Raw genomic sequence first — 27,655 nt, 5'->3', positions numbered from 1 at the left:
CGGCTGCCAGTTCATCCTCACTCTTCTCCCTCTCCGACCCCTCCCCTTCACCCTGAAGACGTCCTTTGACCAAAACGAGCTGAGGAGGCTAGAAAAGACACTGACGTCAATGTAAAAGTAAACCAAAGAGGTCTGGTTCCTGTATTATCACTGAGCCGGGCTGAGCACTGGGGAGCCAGCGCACACTCACTCGGGCAAGGAATCTGGGGCTCAGGAGTCAGCAGCTGAGCTTTCTCATCCAGGCTGTGTAAGTCCTGGCTGCGGCATGCTTCGGGCTGGGAGTGAGCGGGGGGGAGAGGAAGGGAGAGTCACCAGCTGCAGCTCGGGAAGGCAGCGTGCTCCGGTCCTGGCTGGGCTGAGAGTGGGAGATGTGGATGGGAAAGGGAGTCCTTGCAAGCCAGGTTGAAAACGAAGCATGTGGGTTTGGATGTGGTCTGGCTCCACGTGGGTGGTAACAGAGCAGGAGAGGAGAGTCTCCTATGATGGGTGCTGCAGGGGCAGAAGAGGGTCAGTAAATTTAGGGCTGGTGCAAGATAAGAGAACATTTAATTAACAGAAGTGCAGGGCTTTCTAGATACTGAACTGATCCATTTGGACAAGTGCGTTTGTGCTGGTCCATTACCTCAGCCAGTGACGTGCATATGAGGGCAGACAGAGGTGTACATAGAAAAAACAGGCTGCAGGCAGAGCCATCTGAAGGATTCTGCAAGAAAAATCTGAGTATTTCTGGTATACCTCCAGATACTGATTGACTCTTTCAAAATCATCTACATATAGCAACCTGGTGGAGTGGAAGGTGCTCCTGCCCATGGCAGGGGGATTGGAAGCAGGTGATCTTTAAGGTTCCTTCCAACCCAAACTATTCTATAATTTACAATGTACACATCCTGCAGGTGTCCCTGTACAGAAATGCAGAGCTAGATACAAGGCTTTCAGACTCAGGCCACAAAAAAAGTGAGCTAAGAGGGCTCAAACTGAACTTTACAATGGTAGGATAGGAAGCAGAAAACCTTCCCCAGAGAAATAGTATGGAAATGTCCTTATTTTGGATGCTGGGTGGATGGGAGAAGCAGCTGGGCCAGAGCTATGGTGGGTGAGAGGGATGAATGGACTTGCTAGTTCCACTGGCAAGTTACTGCCAAGTGGGGCATGTCTGGCTGCAGCACATCATATAAAGAGCATCTCCCAGCATTTACACAAGCTAGATCCCTTGGCACTGTGACAGATTTGCAAACGTGGCTCTTTGGGCTCATTTCAGCTGTGTTTTGGTAACTCGAGGCACCCTTTTCTTCCAACATTTCTCTTGTACAGTTTCTCTTGCTCAAAAACAAAGTCAGTGCTTTTTCTGAAATGGTAGTTCCTTCAGCAAAGCTAAACCTCCCCCATTCAGAAATAAGAGACAATGGGCATATAAATTCAATCCCTATTACATGTGTGTGACAGGCCCAATTGGAAAGCACTGGGGCAAATGCCTCTGTCATCCATGATTAGAGGTAATGCCACAACTCAGCTCGCTCTGTAAATCCCTGCCCTGAGTGGAAGAAAGCTGAATAGCCACAGGAAAAAAGGTAGAAATTCTCCCCCACATCTATTTTGTGAGGGCAGAAGACTGCCTTTGGTTGAAACCTCTTTCCTAAGAAACTTTTCCATCTCCTTTGTGCACAGCAATCTCTGCCAACCCACAACAGGGAAGAGAATCCCCATTTTTCCCTTTCCTTTCTTACAAGGACTCGTGGCAATTTAGCAATGCAAGTGAGCAGTTACTTTATTACTCAACCAATTGCAGTGTATTTTGCTTCACTCTGCCTGAGCCTCCTTCCCCATCTCATCAAGGCACTGAGATAAAACACAGACAGGGAGCAATTTCTTCCTTCCCTGCAGAGCATAAAGGTGCCAAAAGCAACCTACAAGTCTTTCTTCTCCCCTTTTGAAGAAGGAGGCAAAGGCCAAGGAAGGAATTGTACATGCAAGATCTCTCACAGCACGTTCTCTCAAAGGCAGAGCAAGTAGAACAGGGGAGGCTGCTGAACAGAGCAATAAATCCCACCGTGTGCACGTACGACACCACTGCATCCCTTTACATGCATCATGCCCTGGGCATGATGTAGTCCCCGCAGGGATATGGAAAGTCCTGTCCCTGCATATCCTTTCAGGAGACAAGATCAAACCCTGCACTCCAAATTTACTATGTCAGAAGTACTGTGAGATTTCAGCTGTTCACATCTTACCAGTCTGGGAACACATGAACAGGGATGTTTAGCAGGCACTTGTGACATCTGAAGTCTACAACCCCTTCTGAGGAATGTCTGCTGATTCTTAGCAAACTCAGCTGTAAATATTGTAAGAATCCTGCCATCCTTCCTTGCTCCCTCTTTTACTTCTCCCCCAGTTTTCAAACTTCCATGTTAATTTGTGGCTTTTAGCTGGAGACTTTGCTCCCACTCAGAGCAACTGCAGCTGACCAAATCCTATTGGTGAGTTAGCAGAGAAACAGTTCTCACCCACTGAGTCCTGCAGAGACATGGCAGAGTCCAGCTAAGCATGACAGAGTACAGAGACAGAAGCAATTGTGCTGAGGTGAAGGGTGAATCAGTGGAATATAAAAGAGAAGCCCAGGGCCAGAGCAAAGTGGAGCAGTAAAGCTGTGGGGGTCACATGGGACCAGGCTGAGCTGTCTGTGACACCCAAAGAAATGATGTCATCTGTCAGGATAACACTAACCAGGACAACTTGACCTGCTGTTCAGTCTCAGTGCGGCATTTACTGGGATCAATATACCATTAGTGTATAGACACAGAGGAACTGAATTCTTTATTATGTCTGATGTGCAAATCCATAAAAGATGTGCACCTCATCTATCACAGCCTGAAAAGCACCACTAGAGCCATTACCACACCACAGAAAGGATGACTTCTTCCACACTGATGCAAAAGATGTCAAATGTCCTGTCCCCTTCATGGCTTCTGCCACCTTCTTTACAAATACTGGCCGAAATGCTGGGCTCTCTGAAATGCCCCAAAGGCTAACAAATGTGGTGTATGCCTCCTTGTGTGGTGGTCCAGAAGACAGCTGCCCATCTTCGTGTGCACTGCAGTTGTCAGTCCTCTTTATATGACACCTGGAGAGGTGGATTTGCATTGCTCTGAGGTGCTGCCTCACAGTGAAGCTATCACAAGTAGGCTTTAGCTTTATGGATAAGGTTGGAGATGCTGTGCAGGTTTGCTGAAATTCTGTGTCATCTAGAGCTACAAGCAACTGCAAAGATCTACACTACAGTAACTCCCTTCACGCAAGTAGGTATTAGCAAGGTGAAATAGCACTGAGCTTTGAGGATGAGGGCCCATGCAGAGACCATGGCAAGTGTTTGCAACTCACCAGGGTCCCCTCAGAGTAGAAGGACATACTAAAGCAGGTATCTGGGCACAGCAGGAGAAGACACCAAGGCAGGTTCAGCAGAGCAACTTTTTATATGACTTGAAGGGAGTTTCTAGCATTTGAGTGCAAAGGACAAGAGATTGCTGATGGATGGCTTGTGTGGCAGTGATGGGCACAGATATCCACCACACAGAGCTGCTACTGTGCAACCAGCCTCTCTTTCCATGTGTGTATTAGCACCATCTTGCTGGTCTGCCCACTCTCCAGGAGCAGGCTGATGGGCAGTGCAAACTGAAGACACAGAGCACACCCTTGCCTACAACTTGTCATTACACATCTCAGCAGAGAGGCCAAGGCATTAGCAGGCATATTGGCCAGACATTTAGTGAGGTGCAATTTCATCCTCATTCTAAGGGTCTTTTTCTGGCAGGATGGAGATAGAGATCTGCATTGCTGTTTGGTTTCACCTGCTTGATACTCACAATGCTGCAGTTCCCCAGCAGTAAGGCTGTCTCCTTTTGCCCTAGCTGAATATGCCAAGCAATACATCTCCAAGAAAACTCCAGGCTGCCAGGCCCTCTTATGCTGTCTCCACCTAGCAATTATGCAGATAAATTGATTGTCATTAGAGTGATGAAGTAACTCCACAAGTAGACTTTCAGGAACGAGGCAGCACATTTTTCACACACCACTCTCCAAGCTTCCTTATGCTTTGACCAAACTCGCTGAAAACTGTCTCCAAACTGCACTGGTGAGTAGACTTGTGAAGACTGGAGCAAGTCAGTGAGGGGCAGGGATTTGTAGTACACTAATAACTCCACGTTTGTGCACCGTTGTGCAAGACAGGTTGAGCAGATACTTTCTGAAGGTGTCCAGGACTGAGTTCATAGAATCCTAGAACTATAGAATCATAGAATGGTTTGGATTGGAAGTGATCTTTAAAGGCCACCTAGCCCAAGCCTATCTGCAATGATCCAGGACGTCTTCAACTACACCAGATTGCTCAGAACTCCATCCAGTCTGATCTTGAACACTTTCAGGAACAGGTCAACTACCACCTCTCTAGGCAACCTGTTTCAGTGTTTCACCACTCTCACTGTAAGAAAAATATTTCTTATATCTACTCTAAACTGACTTAAAATCCCTTCTCCTGTCTCAACAAGCCCTGCTGAAAAGACTGTCTTCATATTTCTTAAAGGTCCCCTTTAAGTATTCAAAGGCTGCAATAAGGTCTTCCCAGAGCCTTCTCCAGGTTGAACTCCAACTCTCTCAGCTTTTCCTCATAGGAAAAGTGTTCCTGTCCTCTCATCAATTTTGTGGCCCTCTTCTGGATGCACTCTAACAGGTCCACCTCCTTGTGCTGAGGACTCCAGTACTGAACACAGTACTCTAGGTGGGGTCTGACCAGAAAGGAAAACCAACTCCCTCAACCTGTTGGCCACGCTTCTTTTCATAATCCCCAGGATACAGTTGGCCTTCTGGGCTGCAAGAACACATTGCTGGCTAGCATCTATCTTTTTATCCACCAATACTCCCAAGTCCTTCTCTGCAGAGCTGCTCTCAATTACATCACCCTCCAGCCAGTGTTGATACCAAGGATTGCCCTGACATAGGTATTAGACCTCTCAAAGTTCACATGGGCCCACTTCTCAAGCTTGCCTAAGTCCCTCTGGATAGCAGAGAGCCGCATTGTGGAGCAGAGCTGCACAAACTACAGCCCAGGAAAACACTCTGCTCCAAGCTACCCATTGTGCCACCACCCTCAAAGGGGTTTGGCAATGTTGGGAGTAGTGTGTATGCACTTCCTACCTGTGTCTCAGCAGTAGAGATTCAGGTCATTGGCACAGAGACAGTTGTCACATCCCACTGTTACATGGAGCCACTTTATAGTTCACTCCTTCCAGCAGCCACCTCAAAGGATACCCAGGACTGAAATAGCAAGGGGCAGATGTCAGGAATCAGAGTCACTAGCAGGAGAGGGAAAGGAAGGGGAGTCGTGCTGGCTCTGGCCCTTGCCCAGATTAGGTCTGTCTCATACCAGGGCTGCTCTCCCACTCACAGCAATATTAATCTCACCCAGAGAATCAGAGCTCCTAAGACACTGGCAGCAATAAATCCCAATGGGATGATTCCTCATGATCAGCTTACCTAAGAAAATGCATTATTATTAAACACACTGATTTATTAATACACTCAGAATGGCTCAGGCCACTAGTCCTTGCCCAAGGGAGTTCATCAGTGGAGCTCAGCAGCTTGACTCAGTGTTGGGACTGATGTATGACTAGCTGTGATCAGATGGCATGTCTAAAAATACAGAGCCTGCAGCTTATTTTTCTTGGAAAATGGAAAGACACCCAAAGAAGCAGAGCTCAGTTTAGCAACCACAGCAGGCTGGATTTTTTTCTTTAAAGAAGCCAGCAGAATTTGCCCAAAAGAAAGTGCCACTTAGGTTGTGTTACATCCGTGGGATTAACCTGTAGCTCTAGCATCATGGAGAGATCCTCCAGCTGCTTTTGCTGCTGCTGTGGGTCTAACTCTGCATCGCAGAGGGAAGAGATGCTGACTGCACATCTCTGCCCTGGAAGACACAAGCCACATGATTCCTCTTACTCAAAGGAGGTCTCTACACTGGGACCACAATGAACTGGGTTGGTCACTCAGTACAAACTGGTATTAATGAAGAGATGAACCTGCCTTGCACCATTCCCAGGGAAGTGCCACAGACAGCACTGCCTTCAGCCATCTCTTCTCTAGATCAAACAGTCCCTGGTGGTCTGTCCTGGTGGATCATGCCTGCTGGGCCTCAGGTCGTTCCCACTGCTTTGGTATGTGCCTTTTCCCCCTTCATTAGCTCATTTAACAGCATTTACTACAGCTAATAATGCATTTCTAGTAAACAATCCCTCCAGCTGTCACAAAGGGAGTGCCAAATAGCACCTTGCAGCACCTCCTAACAAAGTCTGAAGCTACAACTGAGAAAAAGTTATGGAAAGGAATGATTGATCAATGTCAGGCTGAGCCTGAAAAATATTGCTTTGAGGCCATAAAGATAAGCCAGCATTGAGCTTTCATCTTCTCTCCATTGTGCCATCCCTTGTCCACACCTCAATGGGTTCAAGGCCTTAGTATCATAGTATCATCAGGGTTGGAAGAGACCTCACAGATCATCAAGTCCAACCCTTTACCACAGAGCTCAAGGCTAGACCATGGCACCAAGTGCCACATCCAATCCTGCCTTGAACAGCCCCAGGGACGGCGACTCCACCACCTCCCTGGGCAGCCCATTCCAGTGTCCAATGACTCTCTCAGGGAAGAACTTTCTCCTCACCTCCAGCCTAAATTTCCCCTGGCACAGCCTGAGGCTGTGTCTTCTTGTTCTGGTGCTGGCCACCTGAGAGAAGAGAGCAACCTCCTCCTGGCCACAACCACCCCTCAGGCAGTTGTAGACAGCAACAGTTGTAGACAGCCTTGTTGATAACCACCAGTGACAATTTCTTCCTGTCTATAAAATTCATCCCTGTCAGCAAAAATAACCCTTAAGATTTTTGAATTGGCACATTTCAGCTTGACTCAGGTCTGCAGCAGGTCTCTTATTCCTCCTGTGGGAGAAGAAAGGGTTCTCAGCCATATAGCAAACCCACCAACACCACAAACAGTGCCAGCTGGATTCTACTGCCCACTTATCTGTCTTCAAGTGAGGAGTGACTATTCTGGCACTGCAATTCCAGCAAGAAACCCCACTAAATCACAGGCAGGACTCCTTTCTTCCCTTCCTCAAAACTCCCAGAGGCATGGCTGCACTTTGTGCTTAGAGAGGTCATTTCAAGAGCAGGGAAACCAAGGCACCTCTCCAGAAAGTGTTTTTTTGTGGGACAAGGAAAGACAGTTTGACTTGATGATCCAAAATGTCTCTTTCAACCAAACCAGTTCTATGATTCGTTGCCCCTGATGAGGCTCCCCACACAGAGCTCACCAGAGGAGCAAGAACTGTCTGCAGAACAGGAGCTGCAATTCCAAACAGCTGAAAACACAAAGCAAAGCATCTCCTCCAAAATAATAGGGGGAAAAAAGTTATAAAATGTACCAGCCTCTGCCAGAGGCAGCAGTTTTTGGAGTTACTTGTAATCAGGCAGCAGCAACTAGGTGATTGTTGGGTTTTTTTCTCCCAAATGAGGCCGTTTCTTTTCTTCCTGTTGCTGTAGGAGTTTTCATTGCTATGGCATTTCCTACTATAATCCATCAGATTTACTCTGCCCTGCTCCAGACCAGAGCATCCTGATCTCTGTGCATGTCTAACAAAACACAGCCCTGCCCTGCACCCATTCCCAGCCTCTACAAAGCAGCAAATCAAGGGAAAGGGAGAGCAGGGTTAGCATTTTTGCAGAGAGAGAAAGGGAAGGGATGTCCTTCTCTAAAATCATTTGAGGAGTGTGGATCCCAAACCAGATTTTCTGAGTTGCAGGCATCCTTCCTCCTGGGCTCAGCTGCTTGCACAACAAAGGCTACCAGCTACTGAACAGATGGGCCTGGCAGCACCCTGCTGCCCGATACCAGTTTTGTGCACACTGAATCAGAGCAGGTGAAGACACCAGACTGGCACCCTAAGGTCCCCAACACTTCCATGGCACATGTTTGTGAATGCCCTTTCTGAACTTTGCAGCCTTCCAGGGCACAGCACACCTTGTGTCCAAGGTTTTCCAGCTCAGACCTGCCATGCTATGCTCACCATTTCCCCAAATGCAAGAGTGGATCACTAAGAGCGACCTGGAGGATCTCTCAACTACCCTTGAGCTACATCCCAGTGCAGCCACCCCAAACATCCTGCCAATTCCTGTTTTGCAGCCCTCAAGCCAGAGACAGCAAGAGCCACTCCACCCAGCTCAGACCTCTCTGGGGCACATGTAAGTGATGCCAAAATTACGGCTGCCTGCACAGCTTTCCCCTCCAATTACCAGTGTCCCCATGTGCCCAGTGACAAGCAGGAAATACTTTGACAGGGATGAGGAGAGCCCTGCTGTGAGGCTGTGGCTCTGGAACCTGTGTTCTTGGTGTTTTGAAAAAATATCAGGGAAAAAAGAAAAAAGAGATGGCTGCTGGCCAGAGCTGGGTTAGGGAGGCCAGAAAGGTCAAAGCAGGGCCCTGCAAGGGATCACAACACAAGTTGGATCACACGAGTCAGCCAAGACACAATATGTTTTGTTAGGTGGCCAGAGGCTCTGTGGATAATTTTGTTGGTACCTTGAGTGAGGAATCTTGTGATAAACTGAGCAGACTGAGCTAGAGAGAATGATCCCTACATACCTCACTCCAGAATAGGGCACATCTGACTTCATACCCCTTGTCATGCAGGAATTGGAGGAAGGCAGGACCAAGGTACTCCAAACCAGTCACCAAAGAGAAACCTCAGGGTTTCCCAGAGGAGCAGCTTGCAGTTTGTGCCCTGCAGATGCCCTTGTTTTCCCTTCAGCTCAGCAGGTCTATCAGTCAAAATGCCATGACCTGGGGAGAAAAATGGATAGGGAGGCAATGGTCAGAAAAGTCAATTCCCCTCATAATGGAATTACTGAGAGAGTTGGAGTGGTTCAGCCTGGAGAAGGGAAGGTTCTGGGGAGAACTTATTGCAGCCTTTCAGTACTTAAAGGGGCCTCTAAGAAAGATGGAGAGAGATTTTTTTCACTAGAGCGTGTGGCAACTGGACAAGGGGTGATGGTTTTAAGCTGAAGGAGAGAGATTTAGATTAAACATAAAGAAGAACTTTTTTTACAGTGTGGTGAAATAGTGGCACAGGCTGCCCAGAGAGGTGGCAGATGTTCCATCCTGGAAACACTCAAGTTCAGGTTGGACAAGACTATGAGAAACCCGATGTAGCTGAAGATGTCCCTGCTCACCACAGAGAGACTAGATGACTTCTAAATGCCCCTTCCCACCTAAACTGTTCTATGATTTTTGAAAGACTATCAAAGTACACCCTTCTCCTGATGAAAACTGAGGAGACAGCTCCCCAGGTTGGCAGCTGGTATCAGAGTTCTGACAACCTTCTTCAGAGCTATCTGGCCTCTTGCTTTACTGCTCTATGCCACAGAAGACTTTTAAACAGAGCCCTGTTCCATCCCTGTTTTACATGGTGTCATTTAGGGATTGCTAGGAATTATTATAGGCCAGTAGAACTCTTTCCTGCCATACTTCTCCTACATGCTGATTTCAGCTACGTTCTTCCACCTACAACCCCAAGACATTCACCGCAGTGTTTAACATCATTGCATATTCAGTAAACGAGCTTGAAAATTTTCCACTTACTAAAGCCTAACTTTTTGTTCCTCCTTTCCTTCTCCCTCTGGGAGGGTGATAAATGACTGAAAATCAGGAGATGATAGAAGTTCTTCATTCATCAGCTATGGTTGAAACTCCTCCTGAAGCTAAGTGTGGGAACCGCATCTGGGACAAAGCGTGGCGCTGAGCCCGGATGTGCCTTCTCCACCTTAATAGCAGCATCTGCTTCCCAATATGGCATGCTCTGCACTATCTCAGGAACAACTTGAAACTTTGCAGCTGTTGCCACTCCAAGTCTAGCTCTAAATCCAGCAAGGAGGGAGAGGCCAAGATAGTGGGGGAGTGCAGGGCATTTGTTATCTTCTGCACAGGGATAGGAACAAAGCTCTCATGCATCACCCAGTAGCACAAAACCAAGCCAGTCCTTACATAGGAGGAGCCAGGCAGTCCCTCAGTGTGTGAACAGAGTGTAGGTATCAATATCTCATTCTGGAGCAAAGTCTCTGCTTTCTTTCAGTCTTGCCTTTGTAACTCCGAGGGCTATTCTCTAAGAACCAAAGTTTTGTTGACAGGCTGAGGGGAACATAAGCATTTGCCGGCACAGATAATAAGTTCGTCCAACCTGTCCAAAGCCAAACTGTAGGCTGGTTTCTTATCCTTTGTTCTTCTCTCTGTTCAGCTTCCAAGATGGAAAGAAGTGAAGGCAAGATTATTACCCAGACATGACTTATGAGGGCCTTCCTATCACATTTGCTTTCTAAAACATAAGTGAAAAGCAGATGAGAGTTCAGACACATGCCTGAGTTGGAGTTCAGCTGTGAAAGGCTGGATGCCTGGACCAGAGAGCATGTAAAAGTCAAGGAGGATGTTCCTGAAAATTGTTGAAGAATCTGCCCCTCAAATGTGAGGAAACTCCAAATAAGAAATCAATAAAATAACCAGATGAAAAAGATCAGCTCAGTCTTCCTGGGAAAGATCCAAGGGTGAAAACCTAATTCCAGAAAATGAGGTCACCCTTCTTTAATAACCATAGCTACTGGGTTTGCTCCAGTGAGACATGCATCTGTGGAGTTTACCTCTCCTCTATTTATGGATTTGGCCTCTTGACCTGGAATTCAATGTCTCTCAGTTGATCCTGTGATGGGCCCTATTCTGCATGCTTACTGCATTGGCACCAGTTTTGTCTTTATCTAAAGAGTGAGGGAAATGAACAGTCCTGGGCTGATACTAAAATCCAGCATCCATCCTCCCTGTCCTTCTAAATGTCAGAAATTGATGCAACTCCTCACTATAACTGCCACTTTTTGTTGGCCTTTTTTTCCCCCCACAAGGGACATCCAAGGTTATCTCAAATCCTCCTGCAAGCCTTTCAAGAGATGGACAATTTGGAACCCAGTTTAGAGCATGAGGGGAGACTTTGGAGGATTTGTGAGATTTGTTCACACCATTGGGCAGCACAGACATCTTGAAAGCTGATCTGGCCATGTGCTTAGCACCCATCTCAGCAATTGGATAATTAGTTATGCTTTGCCCAATCTCATTTTCTTCTCATGTAGCTAAAGGTGAGGACATACTTAAACTATGTCCTGGGGTGCATCAAAATAGGCATGGCCAGCAGGTCAAGGAAGGTGATTCTGTCCCTCTACTCTGCTCTTGTGAGACCTCACCTGGACTACTGCATCCAGCTCTGGAGCCCCCAGCACAAGAAGAACACAGTTCTGTTGAAGACAGTCCAGAGTAGGGCCACAAAGACAATCAGAGGGCTGGAACACCTTTGCTTTGGAGGATAGACTGAGCAATGTGTGACTGTTCAGCCTGGAGAAGGGAAGGCTCCTGGGAGACCTTGTAGCAGCCTTCCAGCACCTCAACAGGGCCTACAGGAAAGCTGAAGGGGGACTATTTGTAAGAACCTGTGGTGATAGGACAAGGGACAGGAGTTTTAAACCACATTAGGAAGAAATATTTTTACTGTGAGCGGGATGAGGGACTGGAATGAGTTGTCCAGAGAAGTTGTGGACACCTCATTCCTGGAAGCGTTTAAGACCAGGCTAGATGAGGCTTTGAGCAACCTGGTCTAGCGGGAGTTGTGCCTGTCCATGGCAGGGAGGTTGGAACCAGATGATCTTTAAGGTCCTTTCCAACTAAAGCCATTCTATGATCCTATGAAATCCAATCCAAAGCATCCTATGATTCCATGATCCCAGCACTGAGGGACCTGATAACAACAATGACTCTACCACCAGCAGAGGACTGTGTGATGATGGAGGAATGTGTTGGGGGGGTTCTCAGTGGAACCTCAAACTCCGTTTCCACCTTCATCTTATCTCTGCTCAGCCAATTCATCCCAGTCCTTGGAGAGACATTATTAACTCCTCTCCCAAGTGACTGCAGCCAAAACATCACCAAAGTGTGCAGGATCATCTTTTGTCTCCCTGTGCCAGGGTCTGGACATTTGGACTGGTTCAAAGCATGTCACAGGCTTTGTGACATTTGGTCCAACACTTTCCTGCAACTGCCAGGGATGCTTTTGCCTAATCCTAGTTCTTATCAGGAAGATTAGAAGAGAGGTATTTTCCTCAGGTTGCACAGTGATGGTTCAATAGCATCGTGGTGGCCTTCAGCTGGAGGGTTCTCAGCAAGGAGATTTTGTTCCCACAGAGACACAGGAAAACTGACCCAAGCAGGGGACAAGAGTGGGGTCAGTAACATCCTTTTCTGTTTACTAGAGTTGTCCAGGCATTAGCACCATGAGCAAGGCTGGAGCTCTCCTCAGTGTTTCCAGCACTTCATAAATTTCGCAGAGATTTATGGCTAGGAGCCAGCTGTTTGGGGAGAAATTCTGAGCACTAAAGACAAGTGGAATTTTTTTTTTCTGGTGGTGTGTATTTTTTCCCATTAGTTGCAAGGCTATATTTAGAGGAGAGGGGCGGGGGGAGAGAGCACACTAGAGACATTAGGCATTTCTTCATATTCTGTAGGCGCTCCAGTTGTTCTGCTTGTAGGAACAGATGTCTCTTTCCTGGGATGGTAACATTTAGGTCCATGAGGAAATTATTTTACCAGCAGCAAATCTAACATAGAAGTGAGATCGAGCCAGAGGTAAGTCAGAACATTGTGGAGCAATACACTGCAGGGAACACTGCAGTGAATGCTTTGGGATGCTGCTCAAAGAAAGTGGGGCAGGGGACTGCACCAGTGACAGTGTGGGGGTGATGAGGGGATTGCTGGACATTGGATCCAAAGTCTGGAGTGGCAAGTGTGGCTATTGCATCAGAGATTCCTGACAGGGATAGCTGTGAAGAGGAATCTGCACTGACCACATAGATAAGCAGCTCAGGAAAACTTTAGCTCTGCCTGTGTGGGAGGTGTGGAAATTCATCAGGAGGTGCCCAAGCTGGAAAGCCAGGCTATGCCAGCAGTTCTGAAGGTCTGGGAAGGGCTTCTTCCACTGCAAGTCTCTTTGCTTTTGGGTTTGGGGACAGCAGAGTGATAGTTGGTTGTTCCTCAAGGAGATGGGGGGTGATGAAAGCATGCAAAGCTACTGGATTTTGTGTATCAAAAAGTACTGTGCCAGCTCTTGTGAGGCATGGGGTGGTATTTTGTTTGTATCTCCATATTTCAAGGTATAATGAAATTTTGAGGAAATGCACTTAGGGAGGTTTTGGAAGCCAGAAGGGGAGTCAGTGCACTGCCTGGCTTGAGAGTCAGCTGCAACTGGGGATGCTCAGACTTGCAACAGGTGGGAGCTCAGCTCCAGGAATGATACTTTTTTTCTTTCTCTGAACCTCCTTGCTGGGAAAACCTGCTTGCTTCGCTAAGAAGCAGCAGATCCTTTCCAAGATCCTTCACTAAGCCCCTTCAGAAGTACTTTCTGCTTTCATAGCAACTCATCAACAGCTCAAAGTTTTTCCAGGATAATCTGGTTAATCCAAAATTTGCAAAACCCTAAAGACACTACGGGATCTGCCTGCACAGCACAATGTCGTGTGTGCCTAGCAAAAGAAACCATATAAAACAGTCTCCCAAAGGATTAAGATCAGGTTATACCTCCTAGGATGCCTCCAAAAAAATGTCAGCTCCCTGACCAGGTCTCCCATCTCACTGCGCTCCCTGTGGCCAAGCCCACGGAATCTGTGCCAGACTGTGCCTCAGCTTCTCCCGAGAGCAGCACAGGCTGAGGTGAGTGCCAGGCTGTAGGGCTGCACCCACCGTGGGCTGATCTGCTGCTCATGCTGCATCTGACTGCGCTCCTCACTGCATCACATGTTTATAAACATATGAAGGGTGAGTGCCAGGAGGATGGAGCCAGGCTCTTATTGGTGATGCCCAATGACAGAACAAGGGGCAATGGGTGGAAGCTGAGGCATAGGACGTCCCATGGAAACAGGAGGACAATTTTTTTCCACCGTGAGGATGACAGAACACTGGAACAGGCTTCCCAGGAGGGTTGTGGAGTCTCTCTCTCTGGACATGTTCAAGATTTGTGTGGATGCATTCCTGTGTGGTCTGGTAGAGGTGATCCTGCTCTGGCAGGGCAGTTGGGCTAGATGATCTTTCAGGGTCCCTTCCAGCCCCTAACATTCGGTGATTCTGTGACCTCTTTCACCTGTGTCTTTCTCAGGCTTTTTACCAAGGAAGATAGTGAACAGGTATCTGAAGGCATAAAGAGGGGAATGTGCTCAAAGATCACTAAATTTGCTATTAAACTTTTCCTTTTCAGAAGCAAGCAGCAATGCACAGGCCAGACATTGCTCCATTTAAGTTCCCACAATGTTTTTGCACTTGCCTGTGAAGTTTCTGTATGAGCCTGTACGGACATTTTCACTGCAGAGTTCTCCTCGTGCACAGCCACTGCAGCTGTTATTCCAAACTAACATTTCTAGCACTTTGTCTCAGGCACCCTTAAAATGCTAGATGGATCACTGCAATCCCAGTAACATCACACACAATTTTCCCGTGCTGTTACAACCTCCCAGGAAGACAGGCAGAAATCCATCTCTATTGGCTAGACCCATAAAACTCTCAATCCACATTTCTTTCCAAATTCAGTTCTTTTAAATAATGTTAAACCATCTTGTAACATAATTTTACCCCAAATATGTGCCTATCCCTCACATTATACTGGCTCACAAATGACACAAGGGGATGCACTCAGGAAGTCATGTTTTGATTTCTCTTAAAATATCAGAGCTAGAAAGACACAGCATCTCTCACAGAGATGTCACTCCATGCTCCCTCATGACAGATGGCACTTGGTACTCTCCCTGACAGGCTATGAGATGTTGGACTTTTAAATGCTAACAGCTTGATTTACAGAGCATTCACTAGGATGCCTAATATTCTGATAGTGCAAGAGAGAGGAGCATGAAAAATGCGACAGGCAATAAGCCATTGTAGATATCAAAGTGTTTCAGGAGGGACCTTTCTATCCAGTGTGGTATAAACCAGCAAGTGGAGGTGTAAGCCTTTTTTTACTTAGGGGTGTAAGTCCTTAAAGTACTGGCACTTTAAGGTGCCAGTACTAGCAAACCTTGTCAGAGACAGGCTAAAGCACCTGAGTGTCCATCACTGCTGGGTACACATTTGCAGATCTGGAGAGGCAATGTATGTGCAATCTGACTTCTTCGGTCATTCATACACATGCATCTGTGCTCCTTCTTTCAAAGGCTGAGGCCTTAGTGCTGCAGATAGGCACAGAGGAGCTATAAGCTCAAAAGAAATCTGCCAGGATGTGAATTTCCTACTCTGTGTATCTTTGGGAGCTTCGTTTCATATTTTTCATGCATGCTCAGGACAGAGCTGGGGAGAATCATGCAGATCTGTCCAAGCTTTAAATAGATTGCCTCTGGTGATCTGTCACCTGACTTTGAGCAGCAGGTTCAAGCCTAGATGCAGAGACTGCCTCACTCCCATCTGGGTCACTTTGCTCCATGAAGAGCAGGAATGTAGTTTGGAGAGTTGTGGCCTCCCTCTTCTAACTGGCAGTGATCCCTCATGGCCTAAGATGACCCGTTGGACTAAATCATTGCTTGGTCACCCACAGGCTACTGTGTCTGAGCCAGGTAGCTGGGCCACTCACTCTCAGAGGACTTGATTTTGGCTTAGGCTTGCTGAGGAGCATGGAGTTGACATGCATGCACACACAGAGCATGGTGGGTAAAGTTCAGGTCACAACTCATTGCAATACCTAGCACACATTCGACAGCAGGGCCTTGGCGATGAAGGGCCACATGTAGGCTAACTGGACCTACTAGGCAGGAGGCAAATGGCTCAACAGCTCATCAGCAACATCAGCCTAGCAATCAAGATTGCATTGGCCTCCACATGTTCTTAGTCTATGCCTGTTTGCATGACTTGAAGGACAACCCTAGCCATGCCTGGGACTGGACATCTAAGCTTTTCCTCTGGCCAGATCTGATCCTCATGAGAAACAAAAGTTAACAGAGAGAATTAATCCTTCTTTCTGTGTGTAAAGTAAGTTCATGTCTTACTCCTAGCAGACAAAGCTGTAATTTGGTATATGACCATTCAAACCATTGGATGAAGTAGGAGCTGCTAGCCATCCTGCTCTTCATCACACACGGGCAAGGATGCCATGGCAGACCAGTGCAGACCCCAGGCAATTAGTTATCATCTGTCCCCAGTCAGGCTGGTTCTGTCATGAGGGTAAAAGTGAAATCATTTCACTTTGGGGAAACAGTGAGAGGCAGGCAATGCTCTCTTTGCAAAGGAGCCACCCGGCCCTGTTTGCACTGCTTTGATGCCAAAACAATTGTGAATTTACAGGGAGTAAGATCTAAGTGAAAGGAAATGTGGTGGAGAGTGCTAGCAAACTCCTTGCAGGCTCACAGTAGAGGAATCAAGGATCACTCTCAGAGTCTGTGTGTGTTTTTCAGCTCAGCTATCTTCCATTCTCCTAATGTTTTTCAATCAGTTGGCTAATTTCAAGCAAAGTTTGGCAGAAGGAAGAGATCACCTCAATTTTCAGGAAATTAGGCAGTAAAGAGAGGAGAAAGTCAAACAAATGTCAGCGCCAAGGGAAGAGCTGGAACATGAGTGATCATTAAGGCAGCCAAGTGTCCACATGGGAAAAAGTTAGAACAATCTCAACCAGGGCAAAGGATTCATCCAGCCCTGTGAGCCCCTGCAAGGCAAGAAACCGTGAGAAAGCAGGTGACACTTAATCTGGCACTCACATAACTGTGTGGTTTGCATCTCCTAAGCACCTTTTATTGCCGGAGCACTAGAGGGCAAGAAATTGTCCAACTGGACTGGGTTTGACTATCTCCAATTGTAATTTCCTAGCAATAAGGTGTTTCCTGTACTCTGTTCAGTCATCCTTAGACCCAGAGGCTTCTATGACACATCAGTTCCCAAGAACCAAGGGACAGCAGAGATCTGACATCTGCAAAGATGGGAATCTGACATGTCTGACAGAGATCTGACACTCATCCTGGAATTAGCCCCATTTCTGCTTCAGAGTGGGATCTTGCTCTCCCAAACATTGTCTCCCTTCTCACAGCCTAAAGGGCTAGACAGGCACCAACTTTTGCCTTTCAGCATGTGGATTCACTCTTTTTCTCTCTCTTTCTCTCTCAGTTCCCACTATCAGCAAACTCACCCTTCCCAGGCTGAGCATGAGGCACACAGAACAAGGTCTACCACATATAGAGCAAGGTCCTCAACATGCACAAAAACACCATATTTGGCAAGTTTGAGCCACAGCTGAGTGAGAGCTTGCCAGAAGGAGAATCATTCAATTTTAAGTGAAAGAGAGTGAGTTTAACCCGTCATTTATAAATATGATGATAAATCACCCAGAGAACTCTAAACACGGCCAGGCTGCAAAACTAAACACATGCTGCTGCCATCCCAGGCAGCAGAGTAATACTAGCAGGCAGGATAGGGTGAAGAAGACAGGAGGGATGAAAGAGAACCCAGGTTGCTATATCAGATTTTCGGATTCAGGATAGGGAGATGAGAAAAGCTGGAGTTGTTTATGCTAAATAACACTCTCTCATGCCTGTCAATGTCCTTCTCATCTTTCCAATCCCACTGCGTGGCTTGCTTGTTCTCTGACACTAGGTCTGCAAGCAGAGATTCCATCTTCATGCATAAACAAATAACTCTTTTGGAGAACAGTTAGGAAAAAGCTCGGTGGCCTGACCTGCCTTTTCTTTTGTATTCCATGACTTGATTTTCTGAGCCAGATACAGAAGTCACTGGGTCAAGGCAGTGAATCCTGTCAAATTCAATAAGCGCGGGGTGAGGCTTAAGGCTGCCACCAAGCAGAAAGCTGTGTGGAATGAAACACAGGATGGTCAAGGATATCATCCTGGGGCAGATGTAGCTCTGAGCTGTCTGTGCTAAATGAACAAGCGTGATGCCAAGCAGCAAGTGAGCGAGGGAAAAGGCTGCAGGACCTGGTTTCAGCATAGTGACCATCTGTTTCCTATTTGGCCCCAGAATGATGGAATTGGTTGTGTCACTCGACAGTAAGAAAGCATTTCAGAGCTAGCCCCTCTCTCACAGTGCTGAGCAGGGACCTTTATCAGAACAAGGGAAACCAGGTCAACCTCCAGTCTTGTCCCTTTGCTTATCCCATTTCTACCCAGATGCTTGCTGTACTTTTAAGGAAATGTTACCCTCAGTCTCACAGACAGACAGACAAAATCCAGCCTGAGAGGTATAATGTAACAACGTGAGCCAAACTGACATGGTCAGACAGTGCTCGGAAGGATGTGTGTTTACCCGCCTTGGGCTTTGCAGACTGGCAGCTCCGAGAAACAGGGATAGCATGGACTCTCGGGGGCCGAGAGCCAAAATAGGCATAAAGAAGGTTGTGTTCCAAATTCCCTGAAGATTTTAGGAAGGGGGTTAGCACAAGGGCTATTTACTCTGCAAGCAAAGACGATTGTCCTTGTAGCTCTCTATGAACCCATGCCAGAGCTTTAAGCAATAAGTAGCATGAAAAGTAGCAAAATAAAGATTTACAGAGGCTTCAAAACATTTAACCATGACTCTACTGGATGCTGTATGCCACCACTCCATGGTGATGGGCAGTAGAACTAACTCACCTTAACACCTGCTTGAGTGTTTCTGATAGCAGAGAAAAGAGACCTGAGTGAAGTAATTTTCTGATGGGGCAGAGGCAGAATTGGAAATCTCTTGAAATGTTTGCTTTTTCTCAGACACAAGGCCACGCTGCCATTCTATGCCTTGTTCAGCCTCCTGCAATATGAGGCAAAGTACTTTTGTCAAGTGCTTGGAGACCCACAGTGGAAAAATACTTAGTAGCCATTAACCAGGGGGTTGGGCCAGCTCCATCACATTTAAAGCACTTAGTGGAATGCTGCTGCTTTGCCAGTCCATTTCTCTCCTGCTTGGGAGCCATGAGATGAGGGCAGTCCTATGAAGAAAATAAAAGGCCATTCACCCAAACATTTGTCAGTAATAATTTGATTAGAGGAAGAGTTTCCCCACTTCAGCCCAAGAGGCAGCTTTTCCATAGCTTATCAGTGAGGAAATCGACAGAATTAATTCAATTTGTTGGGACTTTCATGCATTTGCTTGGATTTTGTGTTCAGAGATGGCAGCAATAGATTGGGAAAAGACACAGATGCTAATTCAGCTCCTTCCTTGCCTATTCAATTTGTCAAAGCTGTTTGTCTGGAGTTTGTCCACATGGGCCTCAGTGAAGAGGTGACCGTCTGAAGGCTTTAATTTCAGTGTATGGCCAGTACTCATGGGGCATCTTTTTCTATTGGTCTGCAAAGTACCCTACATTCCACAATAGGATGGTGAGGATGAGGAACATCTGAATGGGTTTTAAGTTATTGATTCCATTGTGACAGGAAATAAAAGAAACTGTTGAGGTGAATACCAAGTGTCTGAGCCTGAAGAAAAATCTCTCAGTGGAGACAGCCTACTAACAAGATGTAAAATCAGAGCAAATGGCCAGTGCCTCAGAATTACGATAAGGAAAATGCGTACACCACTCAACACACTCTAGAACACGTTAAGAGATGGAATGATGGTTTTGTCTCCTGCTGTGCTCGACTCCCTGTAGGAACACAGATATGCAAGCTTATGCTGCACTCAAGGGGTAACAAAGTCCTTAATCCTTGGTTTGCATTGGTGCAGCAGCTTCTGCAGTGCTCCTCTTGGTAGCATCTGCAAAGAGAAATCTGGGAGCAGAACCAGGCATCTGTTTGTTTCAGTTTGCTTTCGTAATTAGGGAGTGAAGCAAACAAACAGAAGATTAAATGGTGAGAATGCTACTAAATCACTAGAAAATGGGCCAGCGTTCTGCATCTTCCCCATGCATCCTCCTCAGGTGCCAGACTTTGCAACTCCACTACCTTCAGCCAGTCTTAGGTCCACTTTTTCTTGTTATTTGTTGGCAGTGTGCTTGGCACAAAATGCAGAGAGATAAGACACTCCCCCAGGAGTCTGCAGGCTCAATCAGACCCAGACAAAATGATGGAGATGGCATAACCGTAACTGTAGACAGAAGTTAGGATTACTCTTATTTGCCCAGCAGTTCTTGGATTCATTGAAGGTAGTCAGACCCTAGGTTTCAGGATTTCAGTCCTGCAGCATAACCTGGCACTGGGTTTGATCTCAGGAGGGCTTTATGGTTGAGCACCAGCCATTCCAGTGGACAATTCAACTATCTGAACAGAATGAATTGTCATTTGATTGTAAATATCCTTCCGAGTTCAACAAAATTAAAACCAAGCTTTTTGTTTCACACCAGTTCCATACACTAGATAAGAGACAAGAAGAAACCATAGCAACCATTAGACTCCAGGCTAACAGACCTAAGATTTGTCATGGTGGTGATGTCACTTCTCTAAGAATTTCCAGAAAGAACTTCACACCTCACCTCCTAAATTCTCAGTCCTAATCTGTGCTTTTATGCAACAAATGTTCTGCTTCGAGCTCACCACACAGAATAACCACAACTAGACTGTAAGTATCTCATGAGGACCCCTGATTTTGAATGTTCAGTCACAGCTAATGAGATTTGTAGTTCATTAGTCTGAAGAAGAAAGCTTTTGGTGGCTCGGCAGGAGAAAGTTTTGGCACTCATCATGCAGGCTCTGAGCTGCTGTGATGATCTATGGACCCAGTTAAGACTCTCCCTGTAAAACATTTGGTTTTCACTAACAGGGATTCTCCTGAGGATCCACCAGAGAGCTTCTGACCTAGGTATCTTCCTCCTTTACTTTGTACACACCCACCAACGGCTTGAAGCATCTCACAGGCAATGTGACACCTTCGGTCCACCCGTCTGGTTCCTATAAGCAGCAAAAAGGATTAGTGAAGGCAGAAAGCCAGCTGCCAGAAGGTGGGACATGACTGGGGCAGCTGGATATCCAATCTCTTCTAGCAGTTCAAGCTCTTTAATTGAGACACTCAGCCTAGACACACTGTGGTTCCTGTCAGTGCTGGTAGATGTGTTTCCAGATCCTTGTGTCCTAGCCCTTCTTCACTTGGCTCTTTGGTAGCAGAGATTTCAAATCCTCATAACTCAAACCTCTCAACGTCGTTCTCTGCTGATTCAAGCTGATTTTTTTTAACCTCAAAGCCCTGCTCAGCTAGTTTGAGATATTCCAGACATTTTTCAACCATTTATTTTTATTGAAACCAGCCAAGTCTCTGTATATATTGGGCTTTTTTTTTAATCTCTTTAATATACAAATCAGTTTAAAATAGTGTGTAAGCCAGGAATGATTTGCAAATTAAACTGTCAAACCCTGGCAGGAGTAGCAGCTGACGCCCTAGGTTTTAAATCTCCTGGCTGCTGTTGCTGTGAGTATGGACATCTAGAAGATGCCACACAAACTGCTCGTGCTTGGCTGGAAGAAAACAGCCACCCTTTGATTTCACAGGACTCTTAGTTTCTGAAAACGCTGCTACAAGTAGCTGTCTAAGGGGGTCACCTGGCCAAGGGAAGGAATATGGTATCTTATGAATCTGAGGCAACTGTGTGCTGGTTTGAGGCTAATTGGAATATTTTAATGAGCGAAATTAGATTATTGGCTGTGAAAAGAAAATAATAATGATGTCTATCTCACTCATTGGTTTTGCTTAGGGATACAAAATAAGAACACAAAGAAAGATAAGTCAGTCTCTGGCTGACACCTGCTTCACTATCTCTGCCTGAACCTGCGTAACCGAACTAATAATTTTCTTCTTCTAACCTCTTGCCAACATTTCACAGCTCTCCCTGCACGTAAGGGAGATTCTGAGCTAAGGGAGGGGGTGGAAAGAGGGGAGTTGATTTGAGAGCCCTCCTTGGTGGCTTTGCTGGTCAGGTGGGGTTTTGTATCTCTGTATTATTTTTAACTCATATATTACTGCATATAGTTGTAAATATCTGTGTATATATATATATATATATATATATATATATATATATATATATGCTTGTAAATTGTGCCACACTATAAATACAGCTTCATTCCCTATCTTCCAGCCATCTGAGCTAGTCTGGTGAATTTCTAGCTGGGGGAGGGAGGGTTAACTCCCAAACCTGCACATATGGTTTTGCTGATAGATTGGGAAAATGTCTTCTGGCTGCCAGTACTATCCTGCTCCTGTGGATGCTTCAGTGGAGGGAGGACTCAAAAATTGTGTCATGTGCAGTAAAGAAGACTTGGTAGCCTCATATTGGCTTGACACAGCAGAAAACAGAGTGTGCCTTCTATAAACATCAAAGCACTCTGCTTGGACTCAGCAATCCTATTTCTCCAGGCCATTTGCCATGTAGTGGGCTCAAGCATGACCATGTTTAGGTCCCCTTTAGGTCCCCTGACTTTCCCATCTCCTTTGCTCTCTCAGCATAGTTCACATCTTGTTCTTGCTCAGGGCTTAAACCACTTTTGCACAGGACAGAGAAAGAGGAATTTGAGGATGGTGTGTCTTCTCCAAAACATGCATCTGGAACTGCTGGAAGACAGCAAATATAGACACAAGTATTTTTCTAGTGATTATTGGTAATCCCACATTGGCAGATGAGACATTCAGGCAGCATAGCAGCACATAGTAACTACTGAGGATATACAAATATGTTGGTGAAAAATCTTCCTAGGTGACAATATTTTGAGCCCATCAATATATCTGTTTCTTTTCTTCCAGATTGCTGGAAAATCAGTGACCATGTCAACCTCCTCGACCCAGCTGCCAGTCCTTGACTCTATCAACTCCACCCAGCAAAACAACTCCAGTACCTACTTGTTCTCCAAGTTCATCCACTCTGACAGAGAACTGTACACAGAATTTTACAGCCTGTGGATTGCCCTGATGATAGTCAATGCCATCATTTTCCTAGTGGGTGTTGTGTTGAACAGCTTGGCACTGTATGTCTTCTGCTTCCGTACCAAGACAAAAACCACCTCTGTTATTTACACCATCAACTTGATTGTTACTGATCTCCTGGTGGGCTTCTCCTTGCCTGTCCGGATCATCATGTTCTACAGCGCAGAGAACTGCCTGAATTGTTCCTTGGTTCACATTTTTGGCTACTTTGTCAACATGTACTGCAGCATCCTCTTCCTGACCTGTATCTGCGTTGACCGCTATCTGGCAATTGTACAGGTGGAGGCCTCACGGAAATGGAGGAACCCCACCTGTGCCAAGGGGATCTGCATCTTCATTTGGGTCTTTGCTACTGTGGTGACTTTTTCCATCCTGACCATGGCAATACAGTTTGCTGCATGCTGCCTTTCCAAGATTCTCGTTCTGATGGTCTGTGAGTACTTCTTCCCCCTCATTGTAATTATCTTCTTCACGACCAGGATTATGTGTGCTCTGTCCAAGCCCAGCCTCATGCACCAGAGTCGGGAGAGAAGAATGAGGGCTGTACAACTCCTTATCACCGTCCTTATCATCTTCATGATCTGCTTCACTCCTTTTCATGTGCGACAGGTAGCAATCTCCATCAACCCAGACATGTCCCACAATGTCAGCCTCCTTGTCTACCATGTGACAGTGACTCTGAGTAGCCTCAACAGCTGCATGGACCCCATTGTCTACTGCTTTGTCACCAATAACTTCCAGTCAACCATGAAAAACATCTTCAGGAAAACCGAGCCAGAGCAAACCAGTGTGGACATCTTGGGCATGAACAAGAGCTCCAAGGGCTCCAACGCAATCATGGCCTTCTCAAACACAATAGGAAGCCCTGTGAGCTTGCCGTCACCAAGCAGTGTCCAGATATAACCCGCCTCTGACGGATCATATTGCATTAAGCCAGTGTAATCATTCTGGAATATTGTTAGGATGTACAGTGCTATTGTCTTTGACCTCTTGTTTTTTTTTCTAGGCTGAGGTTCAGAATGACAGGGATGGAATTTGTTCCCCAAGAACATTGTGATCTGTTTGGAAAATGGAACTTGCAGTGCCGTTAGTAGCAAGACAGGACAGTCTATTCATTACTGTTCCAAACAGGAACGTTTTCTTTGTATTTTAATACAGACATTTTGCTAGCAATAAACTCTTCACTGTGGTTTTATTTTTGTGTTTCACACCACAGTGCAAAACCCCTAGAATTACTCAGAAAGCAGGAAATCTCTGTTTTCTCTGAAAGCTTTTGGGCCTCCAGACCTATCCACTACAAAGATTTCAGATGTCAACAGAGTGGGAAAGAGAATACTGTAACCCACCTGCCCCTAGTAACTACTCCTTTGTTTCTGAAAATGCCTGAACTTTCTCAGGGAAGAAAAGATGAAGCCAAGCAGTAGTATCACTATTTCAGCTACAACAAAACCAACAAAAACCCAAACAAAAACATGTGAGTGTGTATACTTTCATCCACATTGTTTGGGCTTGGGGAGAGGGTACACTTACATTTCATCTTCATTTGGGTCACTAAACCTGGTAAACTGCAGATGAGCTTACAAAAACTATGAAAACGAATGTGCTTTCCAGCATGCTGTGCTGTTCTGCTCTCTCCCTGAAGAGCAGCTAAGAAGGAAAGCAGAACCAGGCTACAAGGCTACACTACTCTCGGTTGACTTTTGCTTCCTGGTATGTTGTAAAATCCAGGCTTGCTGTCGTTATCCCCACCATCATTCTGTCCACTCAGTTACTTAAAAGCTAATTTCCTCTAAAGAAAGCAAAAGAATTCATCTCAAGCATCGAGGTTGAAATTCACCCCACTATAAATTCACCAGGATGATTTAGGAGTCATGTTTAAAAGGTGTGTGAGGCTAAGGATGATACTCACAGCATGAGCAAATATTTCAGACTACATTGTACCAATTAGGCAGTGCAAATACAAAAAACCCACACTCTCCTAGGAAAACACAAGCCCTGTAGCATGAAGAGCAGTAGCTGTTGTTACTGCTCCACATCTCCTCTCTTACATGCCTGTGGCCCCTCCAGCTGGAAGGCTACTATCAAGGCTACATCACGTCTAGTAAACAGTTTTTCTGGCACTCACATTTAGGTTGTCGGCTTTTATGGACAGTCCAAATTAGGCCATTCTAGAATACTCTGCTTCTGGGCTCTGACCATGGGGCAGCCATTTCCATTTTACAGGAGCACAACTAAAACAACACTTCAATCTGCCTCTTGCAACTGAGTCTGCCAAGTGTTTGCCTCTTGGAGCATATCTGTGCTCCCCCTAACTTGTTTCCCTGACCAACCCAATGGCAGTAAAAATTGAAATAAACATCACAACAATACAGGTATCTATCTAGAGATAAATAGAGTTGTCCCTAGGATCACTGAGCATCTCAGTTCCTGTTCCAAGCAGTGGTGTCTAAGGTAAGATTCAGGTCATGGAAGTAGAGAGCTCCCAGCTGAGTGACCCTGGCTTTCATGTGGCCTAGCTCTCCAGGGATATAACAGGAACCCAGACACCACCTACACATGGAGACACTTTTAGTGCACCCATTTACATCAGGCACCAAAGTCCTCTAGGATTCAGTAGCCAATAGTCCAGTGCCTAGTGTCACCACACCTCTAGCTCCTGATGCACAACACTGGTTCTCCTGCAAGTCCTGCACTGTCCCAATGGCCCTACCCACCAGTATCCCACAGTGTGCATTTCTGCTTGGGCAGCTGAGTCCTGTGCCTGAAACAAAATAATGTATCTGCAATCTACAAATGGGCAGTGTTCAGCCAGCTGGTGCAGGGACCTGCAGGTCTCGCTCAGATCACCAGTATGATGCTGTCAGCTGCAGCTAATTTGTTAACTCAAGCTCCCGATCATCCTGGGGCACAGCAATTGCCCTTGCTAGGTCTGTAACCTCTTTAAAGCTTTCCCAAGCAACACAGCTGACTCAGTGCCCTTTTCAGCTCTATTCCCTTGAAGAGGATTTTCCTCCCAGGAAGTTGTGACGAGAGCCATCAACACTGTGGCAATATCCCATGGGATGGAAAGCTATTGTCATAGAATTACAGAATTGTTTCAGTCAGAAAAGACCTCTATGATCATTGAGTCCAACTGTCAACCTACCACCACCATGGCCATTAAACTGTGTCCCAAAGCACCACATCCACCCATTTCTTGAACTTCTCAAGGGATGGTGATTTCACCACCTTCCTGCACAACCTATTCCATGCCTGATCAGACATTGTCTTGCCTTCTGCACATGGCCACAAACATGGTGAGCCTTCCTAGGGCCCAATTACACTGGCTTTTCCTTCTGCCTCATCTACTTTACTTATCTGTAGACCACTGCCACAGGCACCTCACAGCTGCTGCCACGTTCTTGGCAGGTCTCTGGTAAATGCTGTATCAGCACACACAGAGGAGCTTCTGACTTCTCAGCCGAGGATGGCCACTTCACATTTCTGCCCTTGTTTCCCACCAGCACCTCATTTGCAGAAAATATTTTTTACCTCATTCCCACCAACCTACAACACACTCCCAGACCTTTCCATGCCACTAGGCTGTTTGTAATGAAAATGCATGTCACAACTGCAGAACTGTTCACAGCACTGTCTTTGCCAAGATTGCTTCAGAGACACAGAAGTGCAGGCTCAGTGTATAGCTTGCTTTAGATTCTTTGTTCCAACAGGCTGCAGCTTCACACTTCCCTTCCTTTTGCTATCAGGAGTGTTTTTGCCATATACAGAAATGTCTTCACATCTTTCTCAGTGCAATTGCTCATTTGAGGTCAGTATAAAATCTCTAAAATTATTTGCTTGGATTTTTAAGCTCTTAAACAGAGTCCCAGATGGAGCTGTCTTTCTGCTGTAAACTTAACTTGCAGTAGTCTGAATTCCCTCTCCTGTCAGTGTATTACAAAAGCCACCTGAGATGAGATAATTCTCTTTATTTGGTAATGCTTTAAGGGGTCCTTCTTTATTTCATACCAGCTCCAAATCAAGCTTTGTTCCCTCACTAAGGGCACAGTTTACAAAAACTGCAAAGAAGCTAAATCATTCACTAACTGCCCTATTTTTTCAGTGACTTTTTGTGCTCTCTGTTTAATCCATATTGTTTACACATCATGCTTTTCCTCTTAGCACTTGCTAAAATTCTCTCCTATCTAAAGTCACCCATTTTTGGCCAGGGCACAAAGCTGAAAATCAGAACCAAAAAGCCAGTTATCATCAGAAATACCCAAATGGTACCCTTTTGGTATGTACCTTTTACCTACCAGTTGTCATTGCTGTTGAAGCCTCCCCTCTGTGTTTCTGGAACCTGGGGCAAGGTCCCTTACACCTCAATCTGCATCATCCTTCTCTGGGTATTGCCTCGACTTGTTTCTTACTTAGTGATCTCCAACTGGGATTGCAATTGTCCTATTCCTACCACAACCTGCCCTTTCTCTGATGAGAATGGCCACACAACACAATAGGGAAGCCTCCAAGGGTAACATGAATAACTTCATGCATCATTAAACACATGCAGAGACTGCAAAGGCTAGGCACATACAAGTAAGCTTTTGCAGGGCAGTCTTTTATGCAGAGTATTTAAAGATTAAGATGGCAAATTCCCAATGATTTCAAACTAAATCAGACACTTAATAGCTTTTGAGCTTCCAGA

The 27,655-nt window shown here is 45.9% G+C and overlaps 1 protein-coding gene across 3 annotated transcripts; it reads left to right on the top strand.

Moving 5' to 3' along the window:
• The first annotated feature begins 164 nt into the window (after nt 1–164).
• On the top strand, nt 165–24,148 carry GPR20 (G protein-coupled receptor 20). 3 transcript variants are annotated; one of them, XM_064153960.1, is made up of 3 exons: nt 170–247; nt 12,624–12,744; nt 22,792–24,148. In XM_064153960.1, exon 3 carries the CDS (start codon nt 22,813–22,815, stop codon nt 23,872–23,874), a length of 1,062 nt encoding a protein of 353 aa, XP_064010030.1. In that variant the 5' UTR covers nt 170–247; nt 12,624–12,744; nt 22,792–22,812; the 3' UTR covers nt 23,875–24,148. The 3 variants fall into 3 exon arrangements, with proteins under 3 accessions (XP_064010031.1, XP_064010030.1, XP_064010029.1); XM_064153961.1 differs by lacking the exon at nt 12,624–12,744 and having other exon boundaries at nt 165–247; XM_064153959.1 differs by lacking the exon at nt 170–247 and having other exon boundaries at nt 12,562–12,744.
• Nucleotides 24,149–27,655: the final 3,507 nt, after the last annotated feature.

Source organism: Pogoniulus pusillus, chromosome 14 (genome assembly GCF_015220805.1).
Source record: "Pogoniulus pusillus isolate bPogPus1 chromosome 14, bPogPus1.pri, whole genome shotgun sequence".
NCBI classification, from domain to species: Eukaryota; Metazoa; Chordata; class Aves; order Piciformes; family Lybiidae; genus Pogoniulus; species Pogoniulus pusillus.
This window is presented reverse-complemented; position numbering and strand designations above follow the sequence as displayed.

Bases quoted from the DNA above. Each gene is read 5' to 3' on its own strand.
- GPR20 (XM_064153961.1), top strand. From the start codon at position 22,813: ATGTCAACCTCCTCGACCCAGCTGCCAGTCCTTGACTCTATCAACTCC.